This window comes from Sparus aurata, chromosome 21 (genome assembly GCF_900880675.1).
Source record: "Sparus aurata chromosome 21, fSpaAur1.1, whole genome shotgun sequence".
Lineage (NCBI taxonomy): Eukaryota > Metazoa > Chordata > Actinopteri > Spariformes > Sparidae > Sparus > Sparus aurata.
Genome location: NC_044207.1, coordinates 3,892,888 through 3,908,008, shown reverse-complemented (window position 1 = coordinate 3,908,008; position 15,121 = coordinate 3,892,888). Strand labels below are relative to the sequence as shown.

At 39.5% G+C, this 15,121-nt stretch overlaps 1 protein-coding gene across 1 annotated transcript; it reads right to left on the bottom strand.

The window, feature by feature from the left end:
- Positions 1–782: 782 nt before the first annotated feature.
- On the bottom strand, positions 783–14,559 carry tmem68 (transmembrane protein 68). The gene is made up of 9 exons (XM_030403966.1): positions 14,381–14,559; positions 13,661–13,813; positions 10,642–10,815; positions 8,593–8,692; positions 7,250–7,417; positions 6,322–6,515; positions 5,594–5,654; positions 5,140–5,279; positions 783–4,777 (listed from the first exon to the last, which is right to left on the bottom strand). Exons 2-9 carry the CDS (start codon positions 13,718–13,720, stop codon positions 4,673–4,675), a joined length of 1,002 nt encoding a protein of 333 aa, XP_030259826.1. The 5' UTR covers positions 13,721–13,813; positions 14,381–14,559; the 3' UTR covers positions 783–4,672.
- Between the last annotated feature and the right edge of the window lie 562 nt (positions 14,560–15,121).

Here is a 15,121-nt window from a genome sequence, read left to right as displayed (position 1 = left end):
ACACTAAAAGTGGTGCTGTAACTCTGCTAACAAACACTCCTGTGGGTCAGGAAACCTACATCGCAATTCAGCCCCGAGATCCCAAAGTTATAAGTACACATTTTAATTACACATTTTTTTTTCATCATTGTGGACTGTGGAACTTTCCACCAGCACGATGGTAAGTAGATAATGTCTGAATTTTCCTTTATTGGTGAGCTGTTCCTGTATCTTCAAACTCACACATGTTAAATTGTGGTGGAGGTAAAGAAATGTCTAACACATTTGATCCTTGATCCTGTTTGAACTTCTTACCAGAGGTATGTTAAACGAGCAGTTGGGGGGCAGTGGATCAGGTAAAGGGTAGAGGGTGTTTTTGAAACATAAAAACATGCTTCTTCAGTTGAATGATGAAACGATGAATAAGAAACCTTAGACAGGACAAACTACAGTAAGTTTATTCTATATGTCCACTTATTTCATTATTCAGGGGAGCAAGAATGGAGACGCTTTTTTGGTAAAGACTTTTATTAAACTAGATGCACTTAATAGTACAGAGCATTATAAATAGCAGCCTGTGGGAGATCCTCATTAGGAAGCCATGACACTCGTTATCTTGTTTCTTAGGTAGGTTAAAATCCTTATTAAACCCTTGGGGGTAATATGCCGGACAGAAATACATGCACCCAGACTGACAAATAATGTGCACAGATCAGTAGTGTCAGGATAGTCAGGACAGGTCAGAATGAATTCTGATCTGTAGCTTCTGTTTATCACTTGATAAAAAACTCACAAGACACAGCTTAATAAAAATAGATTTAATAACATTTTGCAGTTGATCTCAATATTTAAAAGTGCAACATTTATATTATATTGACACAATTTAAAAATACATGTTAAATAATCTCCAAAGTAACAACGTCAAGATGGAAAAAGGCAACCAGTTCACAGAAGTAAAAGCATCCAGTTAGACACCATTGAAACACACACACTTTTCTTTAAAAATTAAAACATTTGAGTTGGCAGTGATACTCTGAAGATCATGTGTGAAAAGAAACATTTGTAGAATCACAATATTTACAAACTCATACTTAGTAACAGACTAGAACACTTCATTTCCAAACCATAATTTGTGCATGATTAGTTTACAACACTGTTGATAAAGCACTGAAGATCCAGGAGTGAAACAAAATGATCATATTACATCATTTTTAATATACACATATAAAGTTTGCACAAATTAAGTGATTAGTATTTGTACTGATATGATAAATATTACAGAGTGAAGATACTGATGGTTCTTTGAGCAGTCAAAGTATCTGTCACATGGTGAAAGGCTCAGTTTTGGTCTGTTCCCAGAAACACTTGCGTGCACGCGCTCACACACACACACACAGCCACACACACACAGCCTAAGAATGTATTCTCGTATACGAAGGTATTTCGGCAGAGATCATTTAGTTCAAGATGCTTATGCAGATCGTTTCTATTTGCCTTTCCTTCAGTTGAGTGTTTCTGTGTTGTACGTCCCCAGCAGAACTAATAATGTGCAGTGACGTATGTGTTGGTAAAATTTGGTCAGTATCTGTAGTGAAGATTTCTGTAAAAACAGATCAACGTGTGAAGATTATTGCCCCAAAACAGCATCTGCGGTACAAAAAAAACCCCTATTCAACTATAATCTTGCATAATAATGGCAATGTGCTTCAAATGAAGGTTTGTGGGGAAAAGGGCAGGCCATAGATATTACACACATAGACAAGTTTACTTATGCTTGACTAGGTCTCATCATCAAATCTGCTCTTTCCCTGAAAATAAGTGAGGTCACGTCTCAAGGCCGGAGGGACAACACACGACATCACACTGTTCACATCAGATGCCTGTTGGCTTTTTCCTGTTCATTTTGAGAACTCTTTTATACTACATTACACCTCCCTGCTTGAATGTATGTACCTCAGAGTTATCTGCAGTGTAAAAAGACTTTTGGCAACTTTTATCTTTTACCTGTGAGCCTGACATATTATGTGAGAGCAGCATATATTTAACACCTGCCCTCTTCTATGAATGTCTTTTACACATTTTGTTGTTCTCAATCATTTCATTTAGTTTTTATGAACATTCTTTTACTTAATGTAGTCTCACTTTAGTCTTAGTTTGTCAGTCACCTTTGGTGTTTGACTGACTGATTTAAGGCATCTACTGCATCGCTCAGCTCACTTTGAAAGGGCTATACCTGATTACAGAAGAGGATTAGAGCCCATGTGAAAAACTTATTTGCTTTATGAGTTTTTTTCCTCAGAAATCAGATATTTGTTTTCTTACAACTCTGAGTTCAATGTCTGTACTGACTTCTTTCCTCACAATTGTGAGATTTAAGTCAGAATTTTGACTTTTTTCTGAATTCTAGGATTGAAGTCAAAATTCAGATTTTTCTTCCCCTCATCATTCTCAGTTTAAAGTCAGAATTCAGAATGAATTTAACACATGTCCCTAACCCTCTTCTTCATTACTGACTACTTAAGTTAATGGTTTTTCCCAAGTAACTGATTACTTGTCAACTTATCTGTAAAATGCCAAAGAAATATTGTAAAATGCATAATACATCTTCACCAAGTAATGTCTACAAATATTTTGTGCATCCAACATTCCAATATTAAATGTTGAGTTTACAATGATATACATATGAGAAAAGCAACAAATCCTAACAGTTCATGCACAGAAATCTTGTCAATTAATCTTGTGGTGATCAACTAATGGACTCATAACGACGTTTTTGCTCTTGCAACAGACAATGACAACCATTATGACACAAAACCAAGTCTAGTCTATCTTGCATGTAGAATCATTCACAACGTGGCCATGTTTCTGTGATTCGGTTCATTTCATTCAACTAAATTATTTTAGAATTATCGTCATATCCGCCTGTCACTGGCAGTGTGCTAGGCTCAGACAGTCAGAAGGTTCTGTAGGGTGAGGAGAACCAAGTTTACCAAAAGGACTGTCAATTTTGATGAAACAATATTACGAGCACTGTGCGATCTCTATAATAAAGAATGCTGTTTTCTATTGTAGCCATGGAACTCTATGTACAAGTTAATCTCATCGACACCCTGCTGTCACACTCTTGTGACCTGAGATCATTGTCCCTGTATGTTTGTGGGACAACTATGACACATGAAACCCAAATTGTTGAATCAAAATTAAAAAGCCCCTATTCCTCTAGCCCAGGACTGAGTGTGAGTTCCACTGTTTGCTTCAATCAAGTGAAACTAAAGATGTGCAAACTCAAGTGCTCTTACAGTAAATCATTATAAGCAATGCTCTGTATAGTTCCTGCAATTTATGAACTAAGTGTTGTTCTATTGCAACTTTCAACAAAGACACTGCCTTAATTCCATATATTCAAACTGACAGAGACTAATTACATCTAACCAGAAGTTCAACTGACCAATCACCCCACAATTTATCTACAGTCTATCTTTAAAAGGTATAAATTGTAAGAAATGGCCAGAATTTGAAGGCAGCATAACCACTTGCTGATGCTCACTACACAGGACTGACGCTCTATCTTTGCTGTAGTTATCTTTGGCTCTGGAAACGTGACGCGGCAGAAGAGAAAGAGGGCTTTAAGATTGTTTTACGATGAGTTGAGATAGCTAAGCTCATCTTAGTTCAGTAAAAGAGAAACACTTGAATTCAGACGGTATATAGTTGTATTTTTTGTTTAGTACAAATATTTGACATGTTGTGAGTGTTTATTTACTTATTAAACCAAGTAGCCAACTTGCAGCTTGAACTTCTCCCAGTCGAAACTAGAGGGGCCATCAGACTATCATCTACTGAGGTACAAAGCGGTATGAGGAGACAGGACGGACACTGTTGTTTCTTCACTCGCTGTTCAGGATTCATTTCTAAGTTCTTGTCTTCACATACAGAGCCTTATACAGTCAAGCACCTGCCTATGAAGTGGTGGCCCCAACACCGTGGAATGCTCGTCCTACAGACGGACACTATGCAGTCTCTGTTGATGTTTTTAAAAAGCAACTGAAAACTTATTTATCAAAATTGTCTCACCTGCTGCCATCTAGTGTTAGAATCTGTATGCTTTTATTCATTTATTTTTATGTCTGATTTTTCCTCCCTTTAACTGGTTTTATGGTTTAGTTGTTATCTGACTTGTGAGGCAGCGTGTGTCCGTGCTCTGTGAAAGGAGCTGTATTAAATTCAACTTTAACTGCTTTCTTCTGTTGAGAACATTAGTTAATTTAATTAATGTAACTAAAATTCTGGCCATATCTTACAAATGAACTAATCATACTATAACTCATCAAGACAAAGGATATTAGACGTTGAGAAAGAAGATATTGTACAAGTCTATATCGGAAAAATATTTTCCTTTTCATTAATGTTTTTTGAGGTCTGCTTATTGTCACGTCAAAGGGTCATGACCGCAGGAACTTCAAACCGATTCATCCTGGGAATGAGCACAGTACAGAACAGAGCACATATCGGAAAGGTGCAATACAAAGAGCATTTTTGTAAAAGGAACCTCAGTGGCTGCAGTCAGTGGTGTTTGGAACAGTGAAGAAAGCTGTGCAAATATTCCATCATATTAACATGGGCACCAAACCTGTGCACACTGCAGCCATCTGAGCCAACGTGACCTCCGGACAGTCTGTCACTGTTGTCGATGCTAACGGTCTTTGTGTTTGGTGTGAAATCTCTCCAACAAAGCTCTCAGTATGTTCCCTGGGATCTTCTGGTGCTGGTCTATCAGTGACTGGACCGCCTGCTGCACCTGCAGAGCAAAAAAACACTGTCAGCGGCACAGTACTTGAATGACTGATGCTCACATTACAGCAAACATCCTGTAGGACACCCCTAGAAAAAAGGGTGGTGCAGTATGCTGCAGTTTAGGGCAGTTTATTTAATAATTATTATACAAGCAAAGACAGAAAAGAAAAGAGAAAGAACTGATGCTCCCTCACTGCCTTCAATACTCCAAAGTTCTTAACCTTCACTGGCGCTGCATGTAAACCATTTCCCTTCACACCCTCAAAGAAACCAGGCTTGGACAGGCACAGCAGCTTTCTGTTCCACCCTCACCTGACTGAAGATTGAAAGGAATTCTCAGCAGTACAATAGCTTTAGCTCACTCACTTTCTCTGCCAGCTCTGCTGCATTTATGTTGGGGTCATATGGGATGGGATCACCAAGGAAGGTTCGAAATTTCACAGGAAAGCCACCGTAAACAGGGGCTGCAGGGAAGCGAAACCTCTCATACAACCAGCGGTAAAGTCCTGGATAGAAAGAGAGGGAGAGGGAGAGCACATTACTGGGAGAAGCACCAACAGAGGATTGACATAAGACTGACACATGACACCAACAGGTTACCATCAGATTCATAATCACCAGCACACTCCCCTTGCTACCACACTATCTTGTGGACAAGTTTGGTGATATTCCATTGTTCTCTTCTTGTTAAAAGCACAGATCCATACAAACAATCAAATCATTCTACTGTGGAATGTCCTGTGCTGTGTGTGTCCCCATCAATGGCACCATCAGATTAGTGATGCTATCTCTTTGTGATTTGAATTTTCTCTACACTTACTGAGTGTTCCCAGAGACCTGAAGCCTTCCCGCACATTCTGAGTAAACATTGGAATTACTGGCTGAAAGAAAGAGAGAGCAAGAGAAAGGAAGATTAGAGTGGAGAGCTTTCTACACTGCAGAATGCTAATGAGGACAACAACACGTGTAAAGGTCATACACAGTGCAAGTGTAGGCAGTGCATTATAGGACTTTGTTATGTGACTGAAGGAGTGTAAGAAGGAGTAACAAGAATCAATTAAGTTTACTGATTAATCAGAACAATCCACACATGCTGCGCGAAATATTAAATGTATTGAAGAAGATTTGATGGTGAAAGACTTATACTAATCCAGCAGATTTGTCATAACCACATGACACAACGCTTTAGCTCTTTGAATTAGGTTTAGTAAAATATTCTAGAAGCATTTTTTCTTATAGTCTCTCATCTATAATCTAATCTTTTAACATTCCAACAAAAATCACCGAATCAATGTCAAATGCTGTGACAAATATAAGAAAGAAATCCAGTATCTGCAGCCTTTGCAGTGACTGACCATGACGGTAAGTGTTGCAGTCTGTTAATGCATCTTAAAGCATTTAAAAAATATATAGAAATTGCAAATTTGTATCGCAATTGTATTTAGAAACACTGTAAGTGAGTCTACAATATCATATACTCCAGGCTGAAGTTTTAAATTAAGCAGTAAAAGACAGTAACTTCAGCAGATTTCTGAAAACAAAACACACCACTTGAGAGTCGATGGCAACCTGGGCGAAGCCTCTGCGTTTACCCCAGAGAAGAGGGTAGGTCTCATCACTGAACAGAGCTTCCCGTACTCCTCCTGGAGAAATCCCCAACAAGTGGCCGTTCTTCAGAGCCCGCACACACTCCTCCTGAGGGCCATGGATCACACTGAATACCTCACACAGTAATTTGAAACCTGGAGGAACAGGTCGGGATGAGACAGAGTAAGGAAACAGAGTCGAGGGGAGAAGAAGAGTTTCATGGCAAAAAATGTGTTTTATGAGGTCGCAGTGACCTTGACCACTGATCAAAATCTAATCAGTTCATTCTTAAATTTTTTCCTACAAGGCTTTCCTGAGATATGACGAGAAAGAAACGAACACATGACCACAACTGCGAAAAATGTATGACAATGAATATGACATACAACAATAGATACTCCTTTGTAAAAGAGATTCTGAATCTCAATGGGAATTTTCCTGATAAAAGAAAAATAAAAATAAAAATAAAAATACAAAGATAAATCTTTTTACAAACAAGCGTGTGGGAGCTTGGTGGAGTTCCAGTCATGGGACCGCAATGTACTTTGTTTCTAGCCTAATGGTAGCCTTTTACCTCAACTGCAACTGCAACTAAATGCAACTGCATATACACAAAATCATTGACATGGTGGTCATTTGTGAAAATGATCTTGCTAAATTAAGTATCATAAACATGTGGTTACCACAGAGCTTATTTTCTGCAATTATCCCCTGAAAAAAGGGAAAAATAGCATTTTTGTCGATGGAACCAGGGCAATGCTAACTCAGCCTGCTAAAATACATCATCCCTGCAGCTCTCAATTTGTGTGAATGATGCTAATTAAAAAAAGAGGCATAGAACCAAAGCCTACAAATATAACAAGGTCAGTGTTTATAACAGTGTTAGTACCTGGGATCTTGAAGAGGAAGTGGTCAGCGACCGAGTGGCAGGTCCGTCCCTTCTGGATGATAACATTGGCCAGAAAGTAATAGTAATCGATGGGAATGGCTCCGTGATAATACACTATCAGTGCTGGTCCTTTGTCAGGGATCTTCTCCATCCCATGAATCTCATAGCCTGGTACACAGGCCAAAGCAAATTAGACATACATGACACACATACATTCCATGATAAGCTAAGAGAGCTTATTTAGAACATGCAAATATACAAAATGCAAGCAACTGCGTACAGAAAACCCAAACAAATACAGAAACACCTTAAAACAATGCAACAAAAAACAGTGCAAATACCTGGTGACCTTGTTAAGAAAGGTGTTACATAATAATAATAATAAGATATCGTGCATTGACTGTATTACAGAAGGTTTTTCATGTTTGTGTTTGATTACAGGACAGATATATGTCAATATTTTGTCCATAATTGTGTGTGTGTGTGTGTGTGTGTGTGTGTGTGTGTGTGTGTGTGTGCGTGTGTGCGTGTGAGCATGCGTATTTCCTTTATTTGCAGTCGGTCTGTGTATTTGGTGGTATTTTCTGTATTTGGCTGTGTTTTCTTTCTGTTAAAATTGCTCTCTTTGTTAATGAGAGAGTTTTGAAACACACTCCAGGCATATGTTTCATGTTATCTCGTTCGTCATCAAAATGTATGAAAATATTCCTACCATAATGGAAGGTTTTAAACTAATTGTCTAAAATTAAGAAATTCATTATTTGTAATAAATCTAAATATATTAAGTCACATTGGCAGTTTTCACAGCAGAAATTTCAACTTGTCAAAGTAGGAAAAGCAAAGCAGTAACCCCTTTTGTTTTCTTATATGGTGATAGTTTCTTGCATAAATGCTATCTGAATGAACAGGATCAGGGGCGTACTGCTATTTGTGTGACTACCAGAGTGCACACAGTTACATTACGAGTGGTGTTATTAGTCAAGTAACTACTGTTCCTGCAGAGGCAAGTTAACATCTATGGTCAATTGTAACTGACTTTATCATGTTGAGACTATAATGCAGCAATCAGCCATAACATAACTTTTACCTTTTTAGTATTTTCCTCATTACTGGCTTACATTATCCAGCTATAAACTTGGTAACAATAACAATTATAATATTACTGACTCATTATGATGTACTGCATCTGTTAAAGTGGAACATTGTCTTGCATGTTACTTGAGTTGACATTCATGATTTTCAATTATGCAAACTCCAGTGCGCTCCATAGTGCTCCAGCAACACTTCACCTGTGGACAGGATGGAAAGGAAGCCACAAAAAAATAAAGCCTCTCATGTCTTACCATGCCATATGGCTCCATGTCCATCCCACAGAGTAGCCAGGGTCTTCCTTGCGCCATCCCATAGGTTGTTGCTGTAAGCTTCCTTTAGCTGATTCTTCCTCTGATAGAAGAAAACAAGACAAAAGAGAAGGTTTGGAGTGACTCAAAGCAGGAAAGCAGCAACAGGTAACTAACAACCTGAGTGTTTTTTTCAATGGTTTTGCCCATAACCTTTATTGCTAATGTTAACCATTCTTTAATCTTCATTTTAACACGTGTGATTGGACATGACTGTCAGATCTGGTCGTCAGGCTTGCAGGAGCTCATTATCGTTTCCTTCTTATATACTCCACTGACACATTACTCGCAAATACACATACTCAAAGTTAGCTAAAAATGAAAATTCCATCACCAGCTACGCACCCCCCTGCTGATCAGTCTGGTTTGTGGTGAAGTTTTATTCTAAGATCTTAAATATAACATAAAATGGCTCCATACAGCTCCTTTGGTCTGTTCCAGTCTCTGGAAGTTTGCTAATTGATTTGAAAAGAAGTTATTTACACCCCTCTATAAATATCCACTGTACAACTAAGGACACAGTACACCCCATCTGAAGTGGGTGCACAAGCTCTGATGCACTGCGGATCGAGGGTGTAAATAACATCTTTTCACATTTAAGTGCTATATTGTAGGCAACCTTATGGACTTGTTTCAGTTGAACTGGACTGGGGTTCGACTACAATATAGCCCTTAGAAGTAGTTAAACTTGATTCATTGTCTATATTTAAGCAAATTTTGATTGTCTTTTCAAGTTTACTTCCACCAACCCAAGGAGGCTAGTCTGTCAGGTCCACAGTTTCAAATATAGCAAATTCAACCTGTATTCAAACATCACTTCACTGGCTTACATGGAGGGAGAGACAGAATATGGGCAGAAAAATAAGAAATGTACACAATAGTAAACAAATTGTTATGCAATATAATTATTTTTGTTTGATTATTCTAGCTGTTTAGTTTATTTAGATTATAGTTTGATAACATGTTCTTCTGATAGGTATACAAATTAAAAAGTAATTTAAAAAGTAGGTAATCCAAGTGTCCGCTGGCCGTACCGCCCATAACAAGTCATGGATAACTCATAAAAAGGTGAGTAACCTCGTTTGATTTTAAAAAGCTGGTAAAACTGACTTTTATGTTGTTTACTCCTCACTACAGTTGCTACACTGTCCCTCCAAAACACTGTATCAAGCGATCCTCCCACATCACACTCACTATTTAAGTCACTTCCATGCTGCAGCCGGACACTCTGTTGTTCATGAAAACGTTTTTTTACTTGTGGACAGAGACATGGCAGCTTAGCTAGCTTGTCTTGTTATTAAATATGCTGTAAATTATATTTACCGTTTTCTAAACCGTATGGAGTGTTATTAACTTTGAATATTGGTAGCATTATGTTAGCCATCTGGCTAACAGCTGAGACTAAAGACTCAATGCACTGAGTGGACTAGTTTATCTCCCATTGCTAAGTCACATCTACGGTCCGCCTATTTACTGGAGTAGTGAACAACGCTTCCATTGCATAAGAACCTTAAGGGACTGTAATGAATGTTTCAACTATTGGTCAAACTCTGGGGTGTTGCCAGGGAAACAGAGTTACTGCTTGTGAAAAATGTTATATTTTGATACAAAACACATGAAAATATACACATATTTTTCTTTGGCTAGTAACCATGGTATAAAATCAGAAATTTCACAGGTCTGACCTCCACAGATTAAAATAATGAATTTTACTAAAAAAAAGTGCCTTAGATTCTTAATCAGAAATCAGACCAACATGACCAGAGACCAGAACTTTGCAGACTCAAGTGCGCACATTTTTCTGCTGTTGACTTGTTAGCCATTGCGTAACTTATCTGTGCAGACAGGTCAGACAGGTGTAGCTAACATGTTATAGCACAAGCACTTGTGCTAAAATTAAAACTGGGATGGCATTTTGAATCATTTGTGAGTGCTTGTAAAATCTGGTAAATTACATTCACAGACGGCGGAAAATCCATAGTGTTTGCATACCTTATAGACATGCAGGAAGAGTATAGAGAGGTAAAGGAGGATGACGATAAGGAAGGGCAAAATGAAGACGACAGCCAGAGGGGTGAAGACCCACACCAGGTACTCCAAAACACTCAGATAGTCCTCCACCTGACCAAGGCCGGCCCATTCCTCCCACGCATGGAACACACACACCTGTAGAACAAAACAGAAAAGGCCAAATATTATATCCACGACACTGGTCCAGACTGAAACATCTGAAGAGCTATTTGAGGGACTGCCATGAAATCATGTCGGTTAGAGTAAGTTATTGAGACGTTACAAAACCTGTTTTTGGCGGCTGGCCATAACTCAAGAATGTAGCATGTTTGTGGTAGGGGGATGGAGTTTCCCAGCTTGCTTGAGACAATGTGTTTTAGGCCATAAGCTGAAGTAATGTAACCACCACTGATGCATATTAGACACTGCCTGCGAGAGCCGAACATCCTGCTTTTTCTATTTTGGCATCCATATTAATGGGTTAGAGCAAAAACACTGCGGGCGTTAGTAGCACAGCTCACGAGCATGTCGAGCAAGGCTGCAGCAGGAGTCTGGCCTATTTTTACGGAGACTTGCATATTTTTACACGCACACAGTTCTCAGCAAAAAAGACCTGAGAATGACCTGTAGACATCATACCAGCTTTTAAGTACAGTGTTGTATCTGCAGAATATGTCACAGACATGAAGATAATACACACAACAGGTGAAGGGTGTTTTTCCCCCCTGTGAGCACTATTTCTTTCTCTTTCTCCCTCCCACTTTCCTGCTGTTTCAACATTAAACAGGCATGCAGTGTAGACCACGGGTAAGCCTGCTACATTAGTGTCAGAAGAGAGATACAAAATGAGCAGCCATGTCAAAAGAGAAAGTAGAGCTTATCACACACTAGGGTGGGCAGTATAGAATTTTTAATACCATTAAACTTCCCCCCAAATTTCCCGTGATATGTGGCATTACCATCAGCTGATAAAAAATGCACATTGTTGGGCTCTCAGGGAGCCGCCGAATGATGCTGTACCATTTTCTGCTACAAGGTGGCTGCCCTGCTACAGTGCACTTCAACTGTAACCTTCCATCTCATGTCACATTAACATTTGTGACATGTCATTATGTTAATCTTTAGGTTTTATTGTAAGTGAAGCACTCAGTGCATGTAATGTATTAGTTTTTAAGTATTTTGAGCTGCATCACTTGGATGAAAAGTGGTTTACAAATAAATATTAGGATTATAATATTATTATTACAGTTTTCACACGACTGCAAAAATATGATACATGTTCTGCATTATCAGCAGGAGGCTATGAACACAACGACAAATCTGGCAAACAGCCTCATCGTGATTTGCTGGCTCTTCCCTTGTCACTTGGTCAGAACCAAAAATGGTGGAAAATTGCTACAGTTTCCAGTTTGCCAGCTGTACTTTCCCATGTTAAACACACAAAACTTCATTGGCTCACAGCTGGGTCTCTGGGCTGTGTAAGGGTCTGGACTGCCGGAGCTAGGTCGAATTCTGGTCGAATTTTGGGGTGAGGCCTCTGCAGTCCCTGAAAAAGAGTAGCCTCACTGCTGCTGAGCGCCTGGATAAAGACATGCTCTGCTATTTGGTGTTCCAAAGGAGCTACACAGCAACCAGAGTCAGAACTTTGAGGCCAGTTGATCATCACGAGCCCAGATTTCGCCACTACACCCTCAGAGCCAGGGGCATCAAATTAGCTATCGTGACAAGCCGCCAGCAGCGAGACTGGCTCTGGGAAGTAGAGGTGTGCATTGTAATTCAGACGTTGAAGATTCTGCATTGATGCAGAAACAGAACATAATCGAGATTCACAGCTTATGCTGATCGTTGATTATCCGGCATCAGACAATACATTTAGTTTGGGACGTTGGTCCCATGCTTTGAATTGTGGGTGGACACTAGGCTAACGCTGCTTATGTAGGAGGTATGCCGGGGAAAGGCTGACATCCCGGGCACATGTCAGGTTTTATTACCTTGCTGGGAAGTACAAACTGGACAAGCTTTGGGGTGTGTACAGCAGAGTCAATGGATGCCTTATCTTAAAGGTGTCATGTGACAACAATATTATTGTAGATTACAACAAACGTGAAAGGCCGTGCAGATGGATAAATGTTTTATATTTGTAATGTTTATGTATTGGGGTACAGATGTTGAAAAGATGCAGCTTTTATTTTGTAGTCTGCTGTAGTCTGATTATTGGAAGGACTTCCTGAATAAAAGGGGAATTTAATGATGAAAAAGTAGCCATGTGCAGTAATACAGATCTCTCCAACATTGAGGATGCCAGTCAGACTTGTCTGATGTTGTGTACATGGTGCAGAGTGACAGAGTAAACGAGAGGAATGGGGTGGTATTGCTCCACCGTGACTGGCTTGCACCCTACCCACCCCTGGCCCAATCTGATGGTGGGGGGCCTAGGCCTGGCCCAAAACCTCTACTTAACCTCCAGAAACCACCAAGGGTCCAACTAAGCAGTTCCAACGACAGGGTCAACTTCCCAAACACCAGAGGAACTCTTTCATAGAACATTGGTTTCTGGGGACAGCTAACCAGCTAGGTGGGAGCTGTGTAGCATGTCAGGGGAGGGGGGAGTCTCCCAGCATGCTTGAGAAATTTTGTTCGCCATAAACTGTGTTTAATGTGTTCTGAATAACCACTATGTTGTCTGTTTTGCAGTAGTAAGTGTTAATGTTCTGAACACATGTCTGATAGATTAGGGTTGCAGTTTGGGTCAATGCCATTTCCACACCATGCATTAAGTCACTCACACATTGAGTAACTTCCCACATGTGTGAATGCATGTGTAGCTAACATTAAAGCAAGGCCTTGGGGCAAAAAACAGCATTTCCTGTCTATTGATTTCTTGCAAAACAAATCTAAGCCTGCTACAATATGCTAATTGTGACAAATGAATTTCCAATGAAAAGCAAGCATTCCTCACTTAAAGAAAAATGTGTACAGGCTGGACACGGTTCATTCATACCAGGAAGGAGACAGTGTCCTCGGCTCCCATCAGACAGGACTGGTTCACACTGTCTGACATCCTGCTCTGCTGACCGACACAGAAGATGGAACTCTGAACCAGCTGGTGGCAGGACCGGTCAGTCTGACAGCTTCACACCGCTGCTACATACAGCTGTAGTGAAGGAGAGGAAACACCACATACTCAGTTTAATAGCTCAATGTATGCATGAACAGGAGGATATGTCCTTAATATACTGCAATCAGTTGGCTACGGTAGCGTGACAGCTGTCTGTCAGGGAAACAGGTACACTTGAAGGGTTTCGATCGCTGTGTCAGTGACAATGATTTGTCGAAGAGCTAACCTTACACGGTAGGTAAGGTTTAGAAAAAGAAGTATCGCTATCTGAACGGCAATACAGTCAAGAGTCTTGACACCCAGCCATATATGTTGCACTGAATAATATGACATCAATCATAAGATGGTGCTATGATTTAAAGGGAGCTAACTTTAGCGTTTGGAATAAGGTTAAGTTACCCCCTTGCTATGAAGAGCAGACCGGCGAACACATTAGCTAACTAGAAGTGTGCTTACAAAAATGTTAATAATAACTGAAGACAGTCGCTGCGGTCAAACAGTAAGCTAACGTTAAATGAGCAGAACTAGAGAATCCATGAGCTGCCAGCTAGTCAGCAGCCAGCGTCACCCACAATAACCACAGAATAACAGGGATAAGGTTACCTCAGAGCAGCGCCATTACAAAGATGCCACTGTACAGTTAATGTAACACTAGCACAACTGTCCTGGTCCTTACGTCGGAACGCTTTGAGTGTGACACAGTCAGGTGTTAAGGTGATTCAGTGTCACTGGAAACAACTGTGCCGATTGATGCGTTCCACTCAGCAGCAGCGACATTCAACAAAACGTCCTGTTTGACGCATGACCTTCAAATTAAAAGCGAAACAATTGAAACCAGAACGGAAAAACCTGAGGGAGACGACACTTTGCCAAGAGCGACTTTGGGCGGGATAGGGGAGGAAAGATTTCAACATAGGACATAATAGTAGTAAACAATAGGATAACGAGCCCTAGCGTATTCTTAGAAGTCCAATGGAATAAATCCAAAGGGCCAACTAAAATTATATATGAAATATGAAATATTGTATATATTGTATGTATATAAAATGTTTCATAAGTTATCTTAAAGTTTGTGGAGCAGCATTGCACTAAGAACTGTACAGTGTCTCTAATTTTCCAAAATAGACCAAGCTCTCAAATAGACTGAATTTTAAACAGACTTCCATGATTTGTATTTTTTGTATTCTTATTAAAATTATTTATTTGTATTCTTATTAAAATTCTGTCATAGACGATATTGAATATTGTCTCAATCCACATTTTCGTTGTTCATTTGTTTATTCTTGTACAATTATTATTATTTATTTTTTTTAAGATTTGCAAAAATTGCGCTTTTATTCTGAA